At 40.0% G+C, this 24,430-nt stretch overlaps 1 protein-coding gene, 1 long non-coding RNA gene and 1 pseudogene across 4 annotated transcripts in view; 1 reads left to right on the top strand and 2 right to left on the bottom strand.

The window, feature by feature from the left end:
- LOC102733040 (ubiquitin carboxyl-terminal hydrolase isozyme L3 pseudogene) overlaps nt 1-24,430 on the top strand; it is a 398,129-nt pseudogene that overhangs the window by 172,897 nt on the left and 200,802 nt on the right.
- On the bottom strand, nt 1,214-6,989 carry LOC145723474 (uncharacterized). The gene is made up of 2 exons (XR_014148565.1): nt 5,080-6,989; nt 1,214-3,940 (listed from the first exon to the last, which is right to left on the bottom strand). It is a non-coding gene; the product is annotated as an uncharacterized LOC145723474 (long non-coding RNA).
- Nucleotides 15,488-24,430, bottom strand: part of FMN1 (formin 1) — a 376,423-nt gene continuing 367,480 nt past the window's right edge. For all 3 annotated transcript variants that reach the window (XM_081830845.1, XM_081830844.1, XM_031024804.2), the window contains one exon: nt 15,488-24,352. In XM_081830845.1, the coding sequence (XP_081686971.1) occupies nt 24,308-24,352 (45 nt within the window). In that variant the 3' untranslated portion in view covers nt 15,488-24,307. The remainder of the gene's footprint in view (nt 24,353-24,430) is intronic.

Raw genomic sequence — 24,430 nt, 5'->3', positions numbered from 1 at the left:
TTTTGTGAAAGAATAAACTTTTTCAGTGGTCAAGTTAGGTCAGATGAGGTTTAAGGTTGCCTGGTGTAACCTGGTGTTCTAGTTGTCTATTGTTGCATGAAAAACTATTCCAAAACTGAGTAGCTTAATCTTTTATTATTATTACTACCTCTCATGGTTCTGTGAGTTGACTGAACTCAGCTGAGTGGTTCTTCCTTGGTTAGAGGTTTCTCATGCTGGTGCAGTAAGACAGCACCTGGGGCTGGGATCACTGGATGCTCAACAGGAAGAAATGCCCCTGATGACTCACTCACAAGGCTGGTAGTCAATGCTGGCTACAGCTGGAAGCTGAGCTTCAAATACTCTCTTCATGTGTCTTAAGCTTCTGCACCTAGTGGTTGGGTTTCAAAAACACGTGTTCTAAGATAAAGCTGGCCTGAAAATCTATACAGTGCCAGTTCTACCATATTCAATTGGTCAAAGGAGTCTAGACCTGCCCAGATTCAAGAAGGAGATATCCCCACCTCTTGATGAGAGAAGTGTCAGGTAATTTGTGGCCATCTTTAACCTACCACAAAGGACCTCACAGGCTGGGAGCAAGGATAGGAGGGCTCAGCTCTTCTGTAGATAAACTTTGACTCAGTCTCCTCAGGGTCAGTTTTGCAGCTCACTGTGACACCCATCTTCTGCCACACCTTGCCTCTGAACCTTGATTCTCTTAGGATTTTTAAGTCAGTTTGAAACTTCCATTACACTGCCAATCCCACTCTCCCCTGTCTGCCTCCCATCTCCTAAAACATTTACTGAAATCACTCAATTGCCAGTGTCTCTTTTCCTTATTCTTTGTCCTTGTATGTTCATACCTTTTAAATTCTTGACTTTGCCTTTTAGTGGAGTTCCACAAGAAAGAAACAAGAAATCCATATGGTGTATTTATCTGAGTCCAACACAAATTTATACCCATCATAACTTGATAACAACTTGATTTCTTAAAGTGCTTTAAAAGAGAAAAACATGCACTTTTGCAGACATCATTTTATTTGATCCTCATTAATTTTGAAAGAAAGGCAGGGCATATTTAAATGATTTCCATTTTAGAGGTGAAGAAACTGAAAGTGGAGACAAAGTGATTTGCACAATATTGCATGAGTAATTTTCTTTCTTTTAAGTCTTCTAGGGAAATATTCTGGAATTAAGCCTAAAGGTGATAAGGACAAGTCAAAGTAAATAAAACTTGTTTTTTTTTTTTGAGGCAGAGGCTGCAGTGCATAGAGTTCAGAAAAACTTGCTTTGGAGCAGCCAGTTTGGAATCTGTGTGGGTTTTCACACAAATAATGAGCAGTTGTGGTCAGGTGAGTCAGGAAACTATTTAGTGACAAACTAGGAACACTTTGGTGATCTAGCTCGGCTTCCTACTTCAGGCCACACTGCTCATTCTGTTCACTTGATCCACATGCTGGGATGTGAGAATTTTTTCCCACATCCCTTTGCAGAAGCCCGTTTTGGCCGTGCTTATGGTAGTGACTGAGTTTCAAAGAGGAAGACCCTCTAATGTCTCCCAGGCATACTACAAAGGAAATGTAAGTCATCAGATAGTAGGATCTGGATCTGCGCCAGGATAACTCGACTCTTCTTGTAGAAGGTGCCATGGGATGGAAGAAGTGGGTCCCCTCAGTTTTATGTCTTGTCTGAAATATGATAACCATGCTAATAAATTTAGTGCCACACTCTTTACAGTGTGCTCATCGGACCCCTCGAATAAGGCAATAAACCATAATAAGGTCCACGATGCTTTCAGTTATTAGACATTCATTTCTGCTCTACATTTTTCCTTTTCTGCCAAAGTTTGGCTTTATTGATGTGCTTTCTGGAGGCACGGGAGAGGGTAGGGGTAGAAAAAAAAGGTCTACTTTTCAGAAATCTGAGAAAAAGTATATGTCTATCAAAGTAAAATCTAGGATCCCTAATGGAGGAAGACATAACATTTCTGTCATTGTATCCCCAATAAATACATAGACCTATCATAATGAACAAAGCCTGTTTGGAGGCACTCCTGGGTCTTTTCAGAGCCATAGGCTAGTTTATGTTCTCAACACCGTAATTAAGAGAAGCATTAAGTTTTTCTTTTAGTGGTTAGTAGTTAGGATATGTGTAACCCCTACCTCTCAGACTTTTTTTGAGAGCAGGAAGGCATCCAGAAAAGTTTATGGGACATGGCAGTGAGCTCCAGAGAGAGGGGCTGTGTTTGTAAAGAAAAAACAAGAAAAAGAATAGAAGTTGGTGTAAAAGAAGATAATGGTATTTACTTTTCTTGTCCTGATAGTTGATGCTGAAAATTCACCCTTCCAGGTGTTCATAGCAAGGCTGGAAAGGTTAGTTTCTTCCCTTTTGGCCTCTCCCTCTATATTTTACAAAACATTTCAATTCTCACTTCCTTTCTAGACATGCTGTCAGAACTGGAATGTCAGACTCAAACCAGAATTTCACTTCTGATGTTCACCCAGGATTCGGAGCAAACTGGGCACTACTCGCCAAACAGAATTAAGGCCAGTAATTCCACTACTGGGTATTTACCCAAAGAAAAACAAAAACACCAATTCAAAAACATACATGCACCCCTATGCTTATTGTAGCCTTATTTATAATAGCCAAAATATGAAAGCCACCCAAGGGTCCATCGATAGATGAATGGATAAAGATGTGGTTATACATACAATGGAATATTTCTCAGCCGTAAAAAAAAGGATAAAATCTTGCCATTTGCAACAATATGGATGGGCCCACAGGATATTATGCTAAGTGAAATGAGAAAGACAACATCATATGATTTCACTTATATGTGGAATCTAAAAAAATAAATGAAGAAACAAATAAAAAACAGAAACACATTCACAAATACAGAAAACTGGTGTTTGCCAGAGGAGGAGGGTGAGGGGATAGGAGAAATAAGTGAAGGGGATTAAGAGGCACAAACTTCCAGTTATAAAATAAATAGGTCATTGGGATGAAAAGTACAGCATGGGGAATATAGTCAATAATACTGTAATAATGCTGTATGTTGACAGATAGTGACTACGCTCACTGTGGTGAGCACTGTATAATGTTTAGAATTGTCAAATCACTATGTTGTACACCTGAAACTGATATAACACTGTATGTTAACTATTCTGTGAGAAAAAAATGGAATTAAAGAGCCATTAATGTTGATGAGATGCTACACTGAAAAATCTTAATTCCAATTCCCTCCAGAAACTGAAGACCCTCAAATATCCTTCTATTCTGAGACTCTCATGTAATAAAATTAAAATTTCCCCATTCATTCTTACCTCTCACCAAAGATTCTTTGTATTTTGAATGACAGTCTTTTATCAGCAACAAAATGGTAATCTTAGTGAAAAACAAAGTAGGATTATCGAAAAGAATCATGTCTCTTGGAGATTATGAGTCTAGGATCATGCCAAATCTCTTGGTGATTTTTTCTTTCTAACTTTTGATTGGCAGAGAACCTTTCCCCTGAAAGATTGGGGTAGGTGAGAATGGGTGAGAAGAGAAGGCTTAGGTGATAAGTAAAGAGAAGATTTTGATTTCTTTGTAAGTTTCTGGAAGGCCCTTAATGCAGGGAGAAACTGGAATCAGTAAAAGAAAATTGTGGTGAAACAGAAATATACAAGTGGGGCTGAGCGATGGCAAGCAATTTCTGGGGATCCTTCATTGTCCATTATACTGGAAACCTTCTCCATTATATTGGAAAGTGAGTGAACCATATCAGTGAAAGAAGAGTGAGGCTGGGAGCTTTATGTGATGTCCCCAAGACAGAATTCATATTGCTTTGTCTGCATTCCTCTCTAGACTTCTGGGGGTGAGGAATTGGTAAGGAAAGAGAGGGTTGTGTTGAGCCACTGACTTACTGGAAGATGTTCTTAAATGTGATGCTTACTTCTTTGTTCCCCTCCGAAACGCTCTGAAAAACAAAACAAAACAAAAACCATATCCTGCATTTGTGCTATTTGCTCACGAGAACAAATGAAATCAGAGCTAAGTACTGACTAAAGAGTTCCTGGTTTGGGATCTTAATAATGGCCTTTAAATTGCTATAATTCCCTTCATCTATGCTACAAGGAAGATCTTATTCATGTAATTTAGAACTGGATCATGCATAGAATTTGTAACAGACACTAAGTGAATTGCTAGACAAAGAGCACAATTGACCCTTCTTTCAAAGCTGTTATTATGAAAAATTTATGGTAAGACAAATCTATCCTTTTATTACCAAAATGGAGGCAAAGCAGCACATAAGTTTTCAACTACACATTCTGTGACTCAATTCTGAACTGTGATTTGGGCAAAACAGATTCAAATAATCACATGTGGATGTGCATTCTCAATTATGAAGTTAGATTTGCAAATCAGAAAGTTCTAGCTTTGGGGGTGGGGGTAGAGAAGAGTGGTGACAACATGGCATAGCTTTGAGCTCTTGAAGCCCTCACACATGACCAGAGAGGCACAGAGCAGAACTCATGAGAATGTGTTTATATAATCCTGTGGAGCTTGTTTTATTTTCAAAAGTTATCAGGAGGTCTGACTGATTCGCCTACTATGCTTCACTGGGAGATAAAAAAGCCATATTCTCTAGACCCCAAAATTGAGAGAGTGGATGAATCTAGGGATTGGTAGGTAATGTGATCTGCCTTTTGTAGCAAGCCAGAAGCCAGATGTCCCCTCCCCTTTGATCTGAATAACACTTTAGGCTGCAGACAATAAGATTGGTTTTAAATTTATTGTCTCTTTGATTTCTGCATCCTAATGCTTTTTAAATTCTTTACACAAGACAGGGCTATATATAGGCAACTGGGGTAGTTCAATGGAGGCCAAAAAAATGCCAGTAGCTTTGGAGAAGTGCTGGGCAGAGTCTCGTGCACATTTTTCTCAAGGAAACAAAGACGACTCGGGGGCAGGAACTTTTCCTTTTCCAGTCGTTTTACTCCAAAATGAAGTTTCCCACTCCAGGTCCTGGCCAGATTTGTGAAAAAGATCCTTTCAGAACACCCTTCCTAGCAAAATATTAAAGCAGGAAAATCTGGTTTAAATGCAGGAACCCACCTCAGAATGTCTTCCTTCTCTACAGTCTGTAGAGCCTTCAGCCCCTTAATGTTTTCTTCCTGTCCTTGACGCAGCTCGAGTGAGGCAGCCGATGGGGGCCAAGAGTTTGCTTTCACCAGCCTTGTTGATGGTGGAGATACAATGTCTGAATCCAACCTCACCCCCGTGAGAAGAGTTAAATGGCATTTGGGAATGTCCTTCAATTAATATGAAGTAGGCGATATTGACTAGACCCTCAGTTGAATGGGTTAAAAACATGTGGCCTAGTTCCTGCCCTCCAGGGGATCAAATCATGCACAACTGCCCCAAGAAGTCAGCCTGTTCTGGGCAGAACACTGGAAAGAAGGTAAGGAAAAGGGGTTCAAGTCTCAAAATGTTTTCATTGTACTGTGGGACCTTGAGTGAGTCATGGCTTCTCTTCATCTCCATTTTCTCTTCTGGAATCTTAGGCGAACTCATACTGACCTAGCCTTTTATTACACTGAAAAGCCTTTTCATAGACAGAATCTTATTTGAGTCCAGTAATCACCCTGGGAGGTAGCCAGGCAGCACGGCACACATTTTAGGATGAGAAAGTTGAGCTAAGGGGTGAAGGCATTCCTGGAAGCCTCCTTACCAGTGGGAGAAAAAGGTAAGACTGGGACTCAGATCTCCTGACACCTTCTCCAGTGCTCTGGCTCCTTAATAAGCCCTACCCTGCCTCTCTGCCTGTGAGTCGTGAAGACCGGAGTGGGGTTTTGTCTGTAAGAAGGCTTTGCAAATGGACACAGTGATTGATGAGCAAAATTCTGATCCTTCTCCCCAAGAATCCCCTGTAAACTCCCAGGAGAGGGGCTGCACCATGAAACAGCAAGGAATAAGAAACCAGCAAAAGCTGCTCTCCTCTGCTCTTCTCCGTGCTACTCACCTTGGCAGCAGGCTCAGTCCCAGGGGCTGCACTTTGTGGACACACCTCTGGCAGCTTTTCCAGCCCGTTTTCCGTCCATTCCTCGGATATCAGGTATTAGGCTGTAAAGCACTTTTTACGTTATGGTTATGAAATATGAATGATGGCGCAGCGGAAGCTTTTAAGTCAGATGGGGATGGCTCCCAAGACAGGCTCTTAGAAATCTGAAGGATAGTCGGGAGAGGCTCTGGATTTGGGAGCAAAAGCAGACGCTTGCCGCACCAAGTAGCCAGATGTCCCTAATACAATTCAGCAGCGGTCACAGAGCCCCGTCCTAGAAGTTTTGAAGAAATGTGAAGGAAATAGAAGACCCAGTCTATAGACCCGTTACATTACAGACTAATTGTTAGCAGAAGCACTTGTTTTAAACGGAGGTCTCTTAAAGTGACTGCCTCAAGTTGTCCTCTCAGAGTTGGGCCCACCTGCCTCTTCTCTACTCTTTCATCCTTTTCCAAAAGACTTAGAATCCATCCCATCTGAATGGAGACTTCCAATGTGTTGAGTGAATGCCCAAGAGGTACTAATTACATGATCAAAATTACTTGAGATGGCCCGAGAAAGAACCGTATAGGGACTGTGGGATTTTATCCCAAAGGACCAGAACCTCAATTTATACTCCATTCTTGAGAATGAGCACCAGTTCTTTGTTCAGACATGCAGGCTCTCCCTGTGGCTCCCAGATGCCATTGGGTGCTGTCAAATAGGAGGACTGGTCTGCAGGTGACCCAGTGCTGTGGGCAGGGAAGCAGGCGGCCACATCTTGGGTCCTGCAAGAGGGAGAGGGCACTGCTAAGAATTGAGATTTATATTTGAGTCTGGCCTTTCCAATCCAAGAATCCAAATGCACACAAGACTGTAGAGAAGCCTGGAAATTCCATTGTTGTCCCTTAGGTCTTGCCCGAACCAAAACATGAAGAAGGGAGCCCAGGGGACACCATTTAAATATAAATCACCTGGGGTCCCTAGCACAGGGATATTTAAACATGGCATTTAAAGGGTAAAGAATAATCCTGTCTTACAGTGGGTATCTAGTTCTTTCTAAAGCTACTATCTGATACCATTTGATTCTCATAACTTGGTGAGGTAGGGAGGTGAATGCGCATTTGGCAGATTGAGAAATCTCAATTCTGAAAGGTCCAGTGAACTTCTTTTTAAAAATATCCAATAAACCAAAACTAACAAGAAATAGGATATCTGAATATTATCAAAACATTAAATAAATTGAAGATAATTGAAACTCTAAACCACTGCCTTCAGTAGCAAAATCGAACAACAATTTAAGGAAAAGATAACACCAATCTCACACACTCTAACAGGGAATAAAAAAGGTAGATGACAAAATGAATTTGATACTAAAATCTAATAGAGGCATATAATAAAGGAAAGTATAGGTTAACTCAGTCATAACCTTAGATCTAAAAGCCCTAAACAAGATATTAGCAACCAGAATTCAAATAATGCATAAAAGGATAATATACCATGACGAAATTGGGTTTATTATTCCAAGAATGTTGTAACTATTTAATATTGGATAATCAAGCAATTTAATCCATCATAGTAGCAGAATAGAGAAAAACGATCATCTCATTTGATGAAATGCATAAAAACTCTTAACTAGAATACAATAGAACTTCCTAAATCTGATAAAGATGGGGGTGTGTGGGGGGGGGCGTGTACACCTAAGCAAGAATTATACATAATGGTAAAATGCTTTTCCTCTGAAATTGAGAACAAGAATGCTACTGTCATCATCATCAATCAGGTTTATACTGGATAAAGGTCCTAAGCAGTGCATTAACGTAAGAAAAAGAAGTAAAAATGTAAAAATTGCTGGGGCACCTGGGTGGCACAGGTGGTTAAGCATCTGACTTGGTTTCGGCTCAAGTCATGATCTCAGGCTTGTGAAATCGAGCCCCATGTCTGGCTCTGCACTCAGTGCGGAGTCTGCTTAATTTTCTTCCTCCCTCTCCCTCTGCCTCTCTCTCTCTGTCTCTAAAATAAATAAATAAATCTTTTTGAAAAATATAAAAATTGTAGGAATTAGGAATATATAAAACTTAGTATTTACAGATAATATTACATACATGTATAATCTAAAATAATCTATAGACAAATTATTAGAATTGATAAGCATATAAAAGAGCTGCTGGATATAATACAAGACATATTTTATATAAAATCTGTTGCTGATACACACATACTTTTTTAAAATTTACAATAGCATAACAAAATACCAAGTACCAAAGAACAAATACAAGAAAATATGTGCACAACCTCTACACAGAAAATTATAAATCACCATTATGATTAAAGACCTTAAGCAGAGAGATACATAAGCATATTTATGCGTTATTTCAGGGTGTTAATTCAGTCCTCACTGATAAATAGATTCAGTGCAATCCCATTCAAAATCCCAACAGATCTCACTGTGAAACCTGACAAGCTGATTCTAATATTTGAATGTGAAGGCAAAATGTTAAGAATAGCCAACACACTTTTGAGAAAGAGAACAAGGTAAAAAAAAAAATTAAAAGGTGTTCTACCAGATAGCAAAAACATTTTTTGAAACTATAGATATTATAGCAGTGTGGTTATTGGTGCAAGGATAGGCAAACATGAATAGAATAGAGAGCAAAACAGACTCAGATATGGACACACGACCTAGGACACAGATCTGTAGCACTCCAGAGAAGTGGGGAGAGGATGTCTGCAATAAGTTGTGCTGGGATAACGGGATATTTATATAGTAAAAGCAAAACTCAACCTCTCGCTAATATTATATGCAAGTATCAGTCCAGGTACTTTGTAGATCTAAATGTAAAAAGCGAAGCAATCCAGCTTTTAGAAGACTATCTTCATGATTTGGGGAAAGGGAAAGATTTTTAAACAATACACAAAGAATTACCAAACATAAAGATTGATAAATTTTAAAGCTAAGACATTAAAGCTAAGAGCTTCTCTTCATCGAAAGGTATTTTTAAGGCACACCTGGGAGAAGATGTATGCAATATATGTTTTTGATAAAGGATTCCCATCCACGTACATAAAGACCCCCTAGAGGGGCACCTGGGTGGCTCACTTGGTTGGACGTCTGCCTTTGGTTCAGGTCATGGTCTCTGGGTTCTGGGATCGAGCCCTGCGTTGGGCTTCCTGCTCAGTGGGGAGTCTGCTTTTCCCTCTCCCTCTGCCTTTCCCCGCACCATGTTCTCTCTCTCAAATAAATAAAAATATTTAAGAAAAAAAGAAGAACCCCTATAAATTCATATGAAAAGACCCCAAATAGTACAATTTAAAAATCAGCAAGAAACTAGATGGGAAAAGACATCCAAATGGGCAGTACATTTTCAAAAAGATGCTCATTCACATTACTGCTTAGGGAAGTCCAAATTAAAATTACAAAAAGATATCACTGTGATTTAATATACCCACCAGAATGGCTAAAATTAAAAAGACAGACAATACCCAGTGTTGGTGAGGATGCAGAGCAAAGAAACTCTCTTATGCTGTTGGAGATCATGTAGATGACACCCTGTCATATCCTATGAATTATCTGCAACTGTGGATATAGGAATTCTATCTATATTGCCTGCTTCTCACATGGGCCATTCTACCACCTGGTAGAGGCTCTCTCTTTTCCTTTGCCATGCCAGGCTCCTTTTTGCTATTAAAACATTCTTCAAGACAAATGTCGGGGCGCCTGGGTGGCTCAGTCGTTAAGCGTCTGCCTTCAGCTCAGGTCATGATCCCAGGGTCCTGGGATCGAGCTCCACATCGGGCTCCCTGCTCTGCAGGAAGCCTGCTTCTCCCTCTCCCATTCCCCCTGCTTGTATTCCCTCTCTCGCTGTGTCTCTCTGTGTCAAACAAATAAATAAAATCTTAAAAAAAAAAAAAAAGACAAATGTCTACAGAACAATCTTCAACTTTAAACTTCAATGACCCAAGCTCAGCTATTAAAATGTACTCACTGCAAATGCCCATCCATTTTCATTCGTGGTGTGTTTCCTGCTTAGTATATTGTATAAGATAAGGGGTGATTCACAGAGAAATCAGGGGTCCTAAAAATCCTCTAATCCAAACAGTTGTGGAAATTGAAGTGTAGTAAGTCAGTATAAATAATATGTTGTCATGGATAACTGGAACTGAAAGAATATGCTACCTCTAAGTGCCAGAATGTACCAATTCACATGCAAACCAGGTAATAAAGTGATAAAGCTTGGATTGAGGAGATGGGCAATGCTTTCCCATTGCGACTGAGAGGAGATGGTCTCAAGCAATCCTGACTGTTCCTATATAAGAGAAAGAAATGATGTTTATTGTTTTGTATTAGGAATTTCTGCTTTATTTCTTTTTACCCTTGACAACCTTATGCAATCTGTTTGAGATCTTTTTTATCTCCATGTTTAATGAGGAATCAGAGGTTTAGCATGCTGTAACATGCTTCAAGTCACCAGGCTAGTAAATGGCCGAGCTGGGATATAAGATTGGCTCTAACCTCTAAGTCTGTAACTTTTTTTTTCTTACATTTTTCTGCCCCTACAGTTCTCTTAGGGTCATGACTTCTCATTTGAGGGCATGTATTTAAAATGTGTATTTCAGAAGACCACCTTTCTCTGAGTTACCATTCAGTCTTAGATGGGAATCCAGTGAAAAGAGGGAGTCATATCAGAAAGGGCCTCTTTGAAGAGCTGTGAGGTGGTCACTGGGAGAGTGTGGTGGGGTCAGTGTTCTCGTACCTGTCACACAAAACCAGAAGTAGAAGCTAAAGAACAGAGGGGCCTGAGTTTCTAGGTTAGCACCCTCTCTCCACTTCTTAGCCCCACATTCTTCTGTGGAACAAATCCCCCTAAATGCAATAGTTTCTCAAAAATGACCAAACCATTCTGGTCTCAGGATGTAGGATGGAAATCTTTGAAGATCAGGCAAAGTATTATACAATTTGGTAACTCTTCATGTCTTCTAGAACTTGAAGTATAAGGGAGGGCATTTTCTTTCTTGAAGGAATTTTCTCTTCTAGTTCTGGCCAGCATGAGAAAACTGAGAACAACTATCTATTCATTTGTGGTTCTTTCACTAACAATAAAATACTCTCCCAACAGAAGGATTTAATTTCAGCAGCAAATAACTTCAAAATGACTCTAAATGAGGTCCAAACGGGTCTCAATTTGACCTCAAATCGAGCAATGGACATACTACAATATTGATAGGAGACTCTGGGAAATTCTAGCACCACACGATCCAGTTTTGTTCAAACATTCTCTTTGTTGATAGGATATGGTTTTACCTTGTCAGATATATTTCCAGATTGATTCATTATGAGGTAGATTAGGTGGCAGCTTCTCTTAGTCTCACCGTATTCCTCATTTGGTTCTCACCAATTCCTATTCATTTTTTGCCTTGTGTTATACTCTACTTCATGTCATGTAGAGAAAGAAGAAAATTCTGGAAGGTGTATATTAGCTGTCCCTTGAAGGATACACACACACACACACACACACACACACACACAGCTCCATGCTGTTAGTTTCTTTGGCTTTTACAGAAGTGTTGGTGGCTTCAATACTCTTGGGCTAGATATTTGATAAAAAAAACTACACTAAGGTTTGAATAGGCAGTATCGCATGAAAAAGAAGGATCTGTTAGAAGGACAATGTTTTTACCATATCTCAAAAATAAGATTATAAGACCACCAATGTGTTAAGGCCTTATAATCTTTGTCTATCTATCCCCATTTCTCCTGAATCAGCTCATTCTATTTCTGTGATCTTAGAAAGAAGATAGTGGCTGAGAGTGTTTCTTTGGAGTGTCTGCATTTTGGTTTCTCCACTTACCAATTGCATGGGAAAGTTACCAACTTCTCTAAGCATTAATTTTCTTATCTGCAAAATGGGGATACTAGTCATCTTTACTTCATATTAATTATTATCATGAGGATTAAACAAAGTAATGCATATAAAATGCTTAATGCAGCACCTGGCATAAAGGAAGTCCTTAATACATACATACTTTACTTTTTTTTTTACCATGCAAAATATACATAAAGTTTACCATTTTAACCACTTTTAAGTGTACAGTTCTGTACATTAAATACATTCTCATTGTTGTGTGACTATCATCACCATTCATCTCCAGAATGTTTCCAGCTTCCCAAACTAAAACTGCATATTCATTGAACAAGTCCATTCCCTCTCCCCCTGAGCTCCTGGAGACCATCATTCTATTTTCTATCTCTATGAATTTGACTTGGGTATTAATTTCATGTAAGTAGAATCAAACAATGTTTTTTTGTGACTGAGTTATTTCACTGAGTATCATGTCTTCAAGGTTCATGCAGCTTGTAGCATGGGTCAGAATTTCCTTCCTGTTTAAGGCTGAATAATTTTCCATTGCATAAATACCTATACAGTATTGTATTAGTCAGAGTTTCATTCTAGCCACCGAAAAATATGATTTCATTTACTTACTGGCCAAGACACCGCTTCAGTGGGGATCAATATTGCTCCTAGTCAAATGATAAGAAATGCAGGCTTATGACTGAGGAGTAAAATTCTAAGGTCACCTTTAAGTTCTTTTCTCCACCAGTGTTTATAAAGTCTCAGTTAGGACATATCTCACTTTCTTCATGGTAAAGAATGCCTATATCCAGAGGAAGAAGACAGGTATTTCTGTACTCAGATATGCAGGTAGAGGGAAAAGATTTGGAGAAAAAGAGTAGGGAAAATTTTGAAAAAAAAATCTGATGTTAAGTTTTAGAACAAAAATAAGAACAAGAGAAGGAAGAGGAAGACCAGATAGAAAGAACAGGGCAAGCTACTTGGACAGATAATCCAAAGATGGTTGTACCAATATATCTCCCATCTCACATTCTCTTCTTACAATGTGGTGTTTACATTCCTTCATCAAGAGGTAGGGTCTAAAAAAAAAAAAAGAGGTGGGGTCTATTTCCCTACCCCCTCAACCTGGGCAGAGGTTTGTAAATGTCTCACCCAGTAGACTAAGATGAAGGTGACTGGATGTGACTTCTGAGCTTTGGTCAAAAAAGTGTTATATGTTTTGCTTTGGATCCCTCAAGCAGCCCTTATGGAGACACTGAGCCTAGAGCCAGCACCAGCCTGCCAGCCAAGTTAGTCAGCCATCTTGGAAATGCACGTTCCAGCCCCACTCAAGCTTCCCAGTTTTCAGAGGGCTGAGAACCCAGCAGACATAGTACTACAACCTTATGAGACTCCAAAGTGAGAACTGCCCAGTTGAGCTATTTCCAAACTAACAAAAACCATAAAAAATGAGAAGTGATTATTGTTGACTTAATCCACTGTTTGGGGGCATTTTTAATGCATCGATTGATAAATTATATAGTTACCTTCTCTTACCATTCAGTATCACACAATGATGGGCATGAAGTAGCTCTCCTTTGAGAAGACTTAAAGGCATCCAAAGTGCTGCAGGCATCTATTGCAGGCCGGGCCAGTGCAGGCCAACTGTCAAGTCTTTTATTTCCATGAATACATCACAGGCAGGTAGAAGTGGGCAGCTGGAGTCTGAAATGGAATATTTAGCCTCAGAAATTTATGGCCTGTTAGTTGGGCCATCAGCATACATGGACTATTTAAAGAATAGGCAAAAAAGTATACTTATAAATTCAACAGCTATCACTCAGCAAGGGAAAATAAACCTTGATTAAACCGGAGAGGAGATTCTTCCTAAGGTAGACTGATATTTTTCCTAGGTTCCTTGATACTCAGGCCTTTGCCCTCTGCTAGGCGCTCTAATTCAGAACACATCTTTATTTTTAGTTTTTTTAAAAAGGATATTTATTTTAGAGAGAGGGAGAGTGAGCAGGGGGAGGGGCAGAGACAGAGGGGGAGATAGAATCTCAAGCAGACCCCTGCTGAGCATGGAGCCTGACACAGGGCTCAATCCTACGACCCTGAGACATGACCTGAGCTGAAATCAAGAGTTTAACTGACTGAGCCACCCAGGCGCCCCAGAACACAACTTTAATAATGGCTTCAACAAACCTTTAGGAGCATTTGGACCCTTTCTTTCAAACAACGGTTCTAGAATATTTCGCCATAATGGTGTACAGGTATCCCCCACTTTCTGAAAGTTCCTGTTACTTCCCTTTGCTTGTCACAAAAGACCTACAGTGGTACTTGGTTTTGCTTCAGAAAAAATCTGAAGATTTTCGCTTTTACAAAAAAGAAAGCAAAAAGCAAAAATGGCATTTAGCATTTGTTTTGCAGTGAGCCTTACAGAGGCAGCATGCACGCAAGTGAGCTGAGAGGGGCCCCACCAAGCTCCTTCCCCAGGGACTACACTCAGCATCTCAGCATCAAGCCATTACAGCTTTGAACCATGTCTGTGCTTTATCTTGACTGATTTTGTGCATCCGTTAGCAAGATGTGTCCTGAGGTATCAGAAAAGTCTGAGAGAGGTTGTTTTTGGGTCTGGGAATGCTCAGATAATTTTCCATATAAATTAATGGTAATTGCTTCTTTGCATTATGCCATTTGGGCCTATGAAAAGTTTCATGAGCATACTCCATTGTCAGATAGCAGGGGGAGACCTGCATTTTGAAGAGAACAGTTTAACCTGATGAAAGAGTTAAGCAGTGGGAAGGGCTTTGGCCTTGGGGTCAAGAGATTTGGATTCTAGTCTTAATGTGTTCACCAGCACTAACTGTGATTTTCAGCAAGTCCCTGGGACTTCAGTTGTTTTTATTCTGTGAAATAGGAGATTTCATCCGATGTCTGAAGATTTTTGCAACTCTATGACTCTAGGATTCAGAAGATTTCCCAGTGATGAAATGTCTCCCCAGACAGTAACTGTGTCTGTTCATGAAATGTATCTGTATAAATCGGGGCATATTTCAGCAAACTTCTAGACCTTAAGAGTGCACGGCATTTAGGAACACTGAGTAAATAAATTTAAAAACACACAAGCACACTTTTATTGAAATTGAAGAGTGTTTTGCCAAAAGTCGTTTGGTTCTTGATCATAAATACTTGCATGTGTCCTATCATTGCTTGAAAAGGATTTGTATCTTGTGCTTAGTGCTAGAACACAATACAGTTATATTTCTGTTCGGTTTCCCTGGTATATAGTTTACTAACCCATAGCTTGAAGTCATCCATACTTGTGGTTCTGCCCATATGCCCCCACCTTGGACGATTTATCTTCAGGCAGTGTTGTTTTGGTCAGCCTAGCTGAGCCAGTACCTGGCTGGGCTTGTCTGCTCCAGGTTCGCCTTGGAACACCTAGCCAGATTGCTCACTGTTGGTGGGATGGAAAGGGGAGAAAGAAGGAAACAGGATGGACTTACCAAGACCCAGCTCTTGCAGCTCAGTAATAACACTGCACTTGATCAGTAAGGAACGTTCCAGATGACTGGTATTCTCCATATGAAAGTACTGTTGGGAGACAGCCCAAAGTTCTCTTGAAAACAAATCTGCACCACACACCAGCAGGCGTGAAACCAAGATTTATTAAAATATTCTCATCATATTTACATTTGGAAGCCATGAGTGCAGTTCTCTGCAAATTCCAAAAAATAGAGTTCTATCTCTTAAAACAAATTACAGAAGTATCAACAGATTAGGATAAATATGATCTATCACAGAGATAGAATTCTTTGAATAGACAATCTACATTTCCTAACCAATATGTTATGTACAAAAATACACTTGATGTGGTGACCAAATAGTGTCAAGGAGAAAAAAAAAAAAATATATATATATATATATATAGACACACACATATATTTTCATTATGTACAAGTCAATATTGGTTCCTTCACCCTTTCTTTTTAAAAATAAATACTTCATTTGGTTGCAAATGACATTTATAAATCCAACTAATGAACATTTCTCAGCTTTGACAAAATTAAATATGCAAATTAGAAATACATATTTTTAAAAATTTAAAGGGAAAAATACCTGAATCCAATTAGCTTATTATATTAAAAAATGTTCAAGAGCATGTAATGTAAGGTTTCATGTCTTTAAAGTGCCTTCTCGTTTCCCAAACTGTCTTCATTATTGCTGAAAATTTAAGATTACATCTACAGATTGATCTAATATTTAACAGAGAAGCCAAATTTTTCCAGGTCCAAAGACTGATTACTCAGGACATGCTTACCCTTTCTTTTTAAGCACTTTCAAGAGTGTAACAGTTACTGTTGATCTGAAAATAACCACAAATTGTCAACATCCTGATCCAGATTCATGTAGATGTTTGGATCATGAGTAGTAGTAAGAATGGGGTGGCAATAAAAAGCCTGTGATTCAAACTGTTTGCACAGAATTAAGTCAATTTGTCCAGCAGCACAGAAAAGTTCCTTCAGATTCAAAACTTTAGTCTTACTCATCCTAGATGGTGAGACTGGACTGATTTATAACTTATCAAAGGATGGTCCCTAATTAGACAGGCTTAAAGTACAATCTAGGAGAAACTGTAATGGCCTAGAACCCTCCCTTCGAAGACCTTCTTAAAATAGAGAATAAGACGAAAAAAGAAATGTATTTTCCATCTCTTTTATGGATTTTTCCCTCTTTGCCTAAGTGATGAGGTGATGCTGACATTAACAGGAGGCAGTCACAGTGCTGTGTCTCACTTGGTGACAGCAGAGCACCCCGTCCAAAGGGCTGGGGAATGGCGCATCAGGCTTGAGGGGAGGGAGGGAGGGGGTAATTAAGGCTGGATTCTGGAGAAACTATAAAGGTAAAGTGAGGGGAAAAGCCGTGGGCTCTGAAGGAAGGGGAGGCCAAAGCACAAGTACTGAAGTGAGAAAAGTGACATGAAGTAGGTGCCACAGTGAGTTTTGGACAGGCGTGGACAAAACAGGAAGACCCATGCACAACCAGCCCCATGGGAATGAATCTGAACACAGGCCAGTTTCACTAGGGTACCTGCTTTCCCAGCACATTGTCAGGCACTGACCAATAGGAGATACTGAACACTCCCATTTGCCTGATGAGATTCCTGGAGCTGCCACTGAAAGGTCATCCATGATATAAGCAAGGCAAAAATCACCAGCCTCCCAACAGCACATTAGACCAGCAAAACATTGCACCCTGGCCGCCATGTTCAAAATTTCCTTCTCCCCGTCTCCTGCTCTACTCCCACATCCCATCGCTTACAATCTCCCAAGACCCTATGGAGACATCACCGCATGGATCAAATGCATCTTAGGAAGCAGTGTCTGGGGTCCAGGGTGTCACTGAGAAAATTAAGCCCTAAAGGACTTGAAGTAATTTACATTTGTTAGGCCTGATTCCTATTAGGATGCTGACTGATTTCACTTAGGTTCTGGGCATGCAGCTCAGTGCTGATTTTCCAGGCCAAAGCACGATCCCCTAAATCAAAGTCCAGGGGCACCCTGCTTCCCATGCTAGTCTAAGTTAAAACTCAATGAGAGGAAAAAACTATGATGAATCAATGACATGTTTTCTCTAAAAAAAATTGTTCAATTTTGAATTTTATAAGTTTCTGCCTTTTTAGGAGGGTTTTAGACTCTTCTTTAAAGGGAAGTCCTTTTTTCATAACGCTTATATTCTTTGAAGATTATATATTTTACTAACAGTAGGGTCACATTATTTGTGTCTTGAGAAATTGAAGCATTACAGAATTGTAAAATTAACGATTTGGGATAGACCTATCCTTTTGGTGGACCCCAAAATCCTACGTACGTCACTCTGGACAGACAGGAGAATTACACTACTTTCCCCTCACTCACAGATTTGTTTCCAAAGGAAATGGATGTCTTTGGAAGAGTGCAGTCCCAGTGAGGCTGAAACCACCTTCTTTATGTGTTGGGGGTCAGATATGAAAAAGTAAGATTATAGCCAGGAACAAGTTGTCAAGAAGAAAGGAAAAAAAAATGAGCTACTTACAGTTCACTCAAACCTATCGAAGATGTAAAGATTTTGAATATCCTTCTAGCCTCTTATTGGGAAGAGTAGTACAATTTTTGTATGCTACATACCCATTTTTTTGCCTCTCATAGAACCCTGGAGTTCAAAATCATCCCAAGAGTTCCCAGAGAGTTGTTCATTCCTGAACACATTTATTGTCCATGCCATGGGGAGGTAGAGAATAATTTCCTTGTATACTCGGTGTCTATGGAACTAGCCTTTCATTTTGGAAAGCTGGCCCAGTTGAATAAATGAAAATACATTTGTTTCATGAGACAAGAATAGAAGCAAGCTCTGGAAGAGGATAATGAAGGAAAGGAAGTACAATTTTGCCAAAGATGTTGACAAACCACGGTGAATGCACGCCTAAGAATGAATGCAGGAAAAGTATAAGATAACATATTGGGGGCTCCCACTATATATATGGGGAGAAATACTCACTCTCTTGTAAGACCTCCTTACAGTTTCAAGGACAGAGAGCCCCTTGGTGTCTGCACAGGTAGAATTTAGGGAAATGCTCAGCCTACAAAATAGCCTAAATATAATAGAAGTTGCTTACTCCATGGAGAAGAATGACAAATTTTTGGGAGGTGAATTTCTGCTGGAAACTATGGGCTCATTTGCGTTTTTCTAGCCCAATGCTATCAAATTTCACACAAAGCATAAAAAAATAGCTCCCAGAACTATTTGGGTTAGCTTTCAGAAAAGGAGGCAGACTGGTGTTTCTTAGTACATTTAAGAGAAGATTAAAAAATAGAAAGTTATATGAGCATAGATGGAATACAGAAGGATAAATTAATGGTGTTAGCTACCACTTTCCTATTAAAAAAAATGAGATTAAGTTGTTCTTCTCCAGATCATAGAATGCAGACAAAATTCATGAACAAGTACTTCATAGATGTAATATGCAATAAAGTCTGGAGTTCATTTGAGCTCCTGACTGAAGTGAACCATCATACCAGATAAGAGAAGGATGAAAAGGAGAAGGTTTTTTTGTGTTACTAGTTATCACCAGGCTGGCTGAGAGAGGGGCTGGAGTAGAGGGGAAGCGAACCTAGTAAGCTCTCCTTGAGGACAGTTGGTCTCCTGACTGAGGCTTGATTTGCTTCCTTAACATCTCTGCTGGTAGAAGCTGCACGAGGGTTTTAAGAGACAGAGTTAGATGGCTGCCATTTTAATATCTTCACATTTCCAATTAAGTTGTCAACTACACAAATTTCCCAAATGCTAGGTTTATATCACAGTGTTGATTAAGAGTCTTGGCACAACTAAGGCTACTGAATTGGCTTCAACCCTGCATGTTAAAATGCTCTTGAATTCACTCCTTCACAGCAAAGAGTCGATTTGGGAGGGTTTGGTAGATTGCCCACTCCTTGGAAGGGGAAATGAAGAATTGTGAAACTAGCATTCAGTGCTCTAACAAGGTGTCAACAACTGACGTGTGTGTAGAAATGACATAAAATGGGCCTCTTGGTCACACTCTCAGCTGTGAGTAAGAGCCTAGTGATGCCTGGATTCAATTGCTAATGGGGTTATAAATACTGTGATGCGTGTCTGCAAGCAGCCAGCCATGCGGAGGCCAGTTTCCAAAGGTGCTTTTCTTTAAGTGACTTTTGCACCAATAATAGGGAAGGTTCCAAGCAGCTGGATTGTTTTTCTCTGTAGCTAGAAGGTGGAAACATAACCAAGAAGTTACTTGCATTGTGGCAAGGCTAAAAATGATTCATACTTTTCAAATATTAAATACTATTAGTTTGGCCTCATAGCCTTGTTTCTCTTGTGTTGCCAATTTCTTCATGATGACAAAGTAGCTGACATGAATGAAAGTTCATTCCTTCATTCAGCCCACTTTCTTCGGCTGAATTGTTCCTAAAGGTACAATAGCTGATATATGAAATGTGGTTTTGATGGCCTTCCAGATGTTCCACACATTTATCAACTGTTCTTAAGAGAGTGCAGAGTAAGGATGGTGTAATGGTCTGGCCACTTCTTCCATTATATCACACCACTTTTCCTTGTATGTGGCTTTTAAAAAAGTACACTATTCAGGGCAATCTTCGACTCTTTTGAATCCAAACTCTAAAAATTGCCTGGTTGAGGCTAAAGTCTCAAGCAGGCCCCAGAGAGCTCTTACTTTGTCCATGCTCATCAGCTCGCACAGCTGTTCCAATTTTTCTGTGCTCAGGATTTCCACAACATTGGATTTCACAGTATGTCCATGTTTTGTGTGGTTTAGAAATTAAACTAATTTGCAAATTACCAAATCTGATGCTTTTTCTTTCCCTTCCAGCTTTTGGTCATTTTTTTTTTTTTTTAAGAACAGGCAGAATCAAAGAAAATAATGCACAAATCTACTTTATAAAATGATATAGTTGATATTTGGACCAGATATTTTTGGGGAAAAAAAGCTATGTATTTTGGACTTCTTTCTCCTCCCTGACACAGAAAGCCCCAAGTTGGTTTTATCTTTATTTGAGGAGGGGAGAGTACTACAAAATAAGCTGATTTAGGAAGTCAGGGAACGAAGAGGTTTCCCTGTTAAGGTTATAGTCTGGTACACAGGGAAAGAGGCTGCAGGTCTGCATTGCTAATTCCCCTTGATACTTGGACTAGGCGCTGTCTTAGGCTATACTGCTGCATGCAATGTTGTGTGCAGTGATCTGTGTCTATGATGTCAGGCAAGGGAGAAGCAGAAACAGAAATGAGAAAGTACAACATTCGAGAAAGCAAGAATATAATTAACATGAAAATGCCCCATTGTGCACAGTATGATCTACAGAGAGATGTACAATCCCAGGCCAACAGGCAAATCTTTTCCAAAAATAACATGACTCTTCTGCTACATCCAATCCTGGTCCTTGGAAGAACCGTAGCAAGGAGGTTTCCAATACCACCCCCAGAGTTTCATTCCTTCCTTCAGTTTCTCCAGTTTCTCCACCAGCATCATATAAGCTGTTCATTTAGGAAATGCCTTTCCTTATGGTTCTTAGGAAAAAAAAGAGGTGCCTAAGGGGGGGCTCAGTAGCTTACTGGGGGGTAGGAGGGGTCCAAGACTAGCACCCAATCTGGCAATTGATTCCTCAACCATACTGCCAATTTGTTTTGGCTAGAACATTTAAAGATGTACTCACACAGCTGGGTTTCCTTATTCTACTTCCCAGATTTCAGGAATTGTTTTTCCATTATTCCTAGGTACTTTTGGTGGGCATTTGAAGAGACATGTCAACTCAAGGATTCAAAAGGCAGCAGGTCCATCATCATCATGATCATCTATTTCTGCTTGGCCACACTTTTCTCTTTCTGTGCCCTCCGCCCCTACCCGCACCATTAAGCTGCCTTGTGTGTTAAAAGCCATACAGTACACCTCCTTCTAACCTCATCTTTGACGTCTCACAGGCCTGATGCTTTTTACCTAACATGTTTATATCATGTTTTAGTGTAATATATGATATACTTGCATGCTTGATTATGATTGCAGGTTACTCATGCAAGAGTCTAAACTGCTATCCAACCATGTCCTCAGATGTAATGACTCCTGGCTAGGAAGAGACGATGTTGCTTCTAAGTCAAGGTTTTTCAGAGCCTGACTAGTAAAGTTGGGTGTGAGTGTCTGGTTAAACACAGAGTAGCAATACTGGCCACTCTCTCTCTAGTTTGGGGAAGGCTGTTCTTAGGAAAGCCACTTAATCCCTGCTTGCCTGAAATGCTCAAGCTGCTTAAGTGGTACACTAACTACTTCCTCTCTATGAAACCTTTAGAGACAGCTGTTGCATTGACCATAATCTCAATTGCATTTTAGAGGGATAATTTCAAGGGGCTCCAGGTTGTTTTAGATGGCCCACCTTGAACAAGCTCTTGTGAAATTTCACTGAGCATCGACTTCCATTAGAAACAAAGGCTGTGCCAACACTGCAGTAAATGTATGGAGGGGGCATCCAGATACACAATGCAGGACCCAAAATGGGTGAGAATAATGGAGATTCTGCCCTAGTGTCTTAATACACTAACTTATTATATTTGGCTAGTCTGACAAAATCGCCAGGTTTACCAACAGAGCAGGCAAAGTATAGTCTTTAGAAATAGGCATTTTACTGCCAGTGGCTAGTCTGTCCATGTGAATGGAATCCAACTTGGGCTGCCTTTGTCTAATTCTCACATTAAATATTTCCACTCATTCTTCTTCAGCACTGGTTCCCCGAGAGCATGTTCTTGCAGGGTTATGTGGCCATAGTGACAGGCCTGTTTACTGTCAGTGATTTTCTTGTGAGTATCCTCTTTAGAGACCTGAAGTGGACCAGTGACTCCACTGAAAGCACATGCTGCGCTCGCCCATCAAGTCTGTGGGAACCAATGAGGATCTAGACATATGTTGATCTCACTGAACTCAGAGTTGGTCTCCCGAGCATGGAAAAGACAGGCACTTTTCTTCTGCACGATAAAATTAGAAGGAATGTCCCAGAGCACAGGATGACTGTAAGTGGAATTTGTTTTAAATCAATGAATTTCTTAGGTTTTCTTCACAGTTGAGTGAAAATGAAGAGAAACAATATAAGAAAGCAGTATGGAAAGCTTCTGGCTCACGAGCAACTTCTTTTAGTAATGTCAGCTCCTTACCAGCTTTTTTGTTTTGCTTGTCTCATCTCTTATTTTGAATTGGGGGGAGAAAAAAAAAAAGACCCAACCATGCTACCATATTCCTTTCTTTTGAATTATTAGAGAAGGTGGTTAGCACCTGCACAAATATGGCTTCTGTGATTTGATTTGATCCTGACTGCACTATATTAGAATACAGGGCTGCTTTAATTAGCTGACTCTATTAGGGAGTCCCTGAGGGGACTGATGATTAGCAGGCAGTCCTGGGGGGACACTCAGGTACCTGGCAAATTGAGAGGTTCTGGGAAAAGGCTGGGGCCGGGGGCAAGGCCACACATGGCAGCCCAATCAGGAAGGGTTTTAAGGTTCTTACCCACCTCTAGACTGTCGTCCACCAACTGGAGAAGGCTTGGACCTCTTTCCCTTCAAGGCCGAAAATGGATAGTCTTTGATCCTATTCTCAATTCAAGCCCAGTCCTCTCTCTTCTCCTCTCACAAGATAGATTAGAAGAGAGGTGACTTAAGGAAAAAAATGTCAGGGGAGAGGTCCAAGGTGGTTTCCCTTGTGATTCAAGGGGCAGCGATCATATGGGCTCCCAGGGTCAGAAAAAGCTGCCTGTCCATGATATTGCACTCAAAGCTTAATATTAATGTAATCACCTTCTTTTCATTTTGATGTAAAGAATCTTTTTTATGGTCTTAATTTTTTCAACATCAAAGACTCCTGCTTCACCCTAGGTCACATGCCTGTCAGTGTCATGATGAAAGGCTGTGAGTAGCATTTGCTCTCTTGCCTGGAAATTGCCTCCTGAGGTTGGTGGGAGAGGTACAGACACACACAGTCCCAGAACATGATGCAGAGCTCAGCTGAATGCCAACATGGCCTTACCCATTCACGAACATTCTGAAATGTGAAATGTGCTGGGACTGGGCCACTTGCCCAAGCAGGTACTTTGACCTCCAAGCCTGTGTTGGCTTGGGTATCACTGTTTCTTTCAAGAATAAGGGTAGAGAATTTCTGCTGGACAAGGAAACCACAATGAACTCACATAAAAACAAAAGAATGGGTCTTGCTTAACAGCTGATGTCAACTCCCCGTACAGTAATTTCTTCTCCAGGGTGAAGTTTATGGCTATTTAACTCCCTCTCTACCCATGTACAATTCCATTTTCTGTCCTTTCCATTATATGAACAACAACAACAACAACAACAAAATAACCATTTCTCTCCTCTGGAAAATCTATAGTCTTGGATGTCTTAAAAAATAATTTTGGTAAGTTTCAACATTTTTGGTGAGAAAAATACTGTAGGATCTTGCCACAACAGGATCAAAATTAAGATCAATAGTCACACCAGCAGTGTGGAAAGATCAAGGCTCGAATCCTCTTAAGGCAATTGTCATAAAAGATCCTTCTCTTTTTCTGTCACAAGTTTATATATATCAAGCTTGGATTAGAAAGCTTGAAATCTCCACTTTTAAAAACATTTGGAAAATCTTGGTATTTCTTCTGGTGTTGTAATGGCATGACTTTGGACCTCTACAAGAAACAATAATCAAATATCCCTACAATGTTCCCTTAAACAATTTCTCATTGTTCCTGTGGCTTAACAAGGGACTCCCTTAAGAAGGCACGAGGTGCTTACTGCAATGACCTCAGAAAGAGATGAGCAAAACCAACATTTGGTGACGTAGCTTTCAAGAACTTCCTTCAGCACTAGTGTTGCAAAAGACGATGCAAGAAAATGCATCTTGCTGCTGTCATTCTCACATGGCTCTGTGTTAGTTAGTGGTCACGCTGGCTTCCTTCTGACGCAGTCTTTCTTTCTGTTGTTTGAGGAAAAAATAGGAGTTTATTATCATTCTTTGTTCTTAATTTTCATCTTTCTCAAACTTTGATAAATT

Source organism: Leptonychotes weddellii, chromosome 9 (genome assembly GCF_054177405.1).
Source record: "Leptonychotes weddellii isolate Sample4059 chromosome 9, ASM5417740v2, whole genome shotgun sequence".
NCBI lineage: Eukaryota > Metazoa > Chordata > Mammalia > Carnivora > Phocidae > Leptonychotes > Leptonychotes weddellii.
The sequence above is the reverse complement of the archived record's forward strand: the minus strand, read 5'-3'. Positions and strand labels throughout refer to the sequence as shown.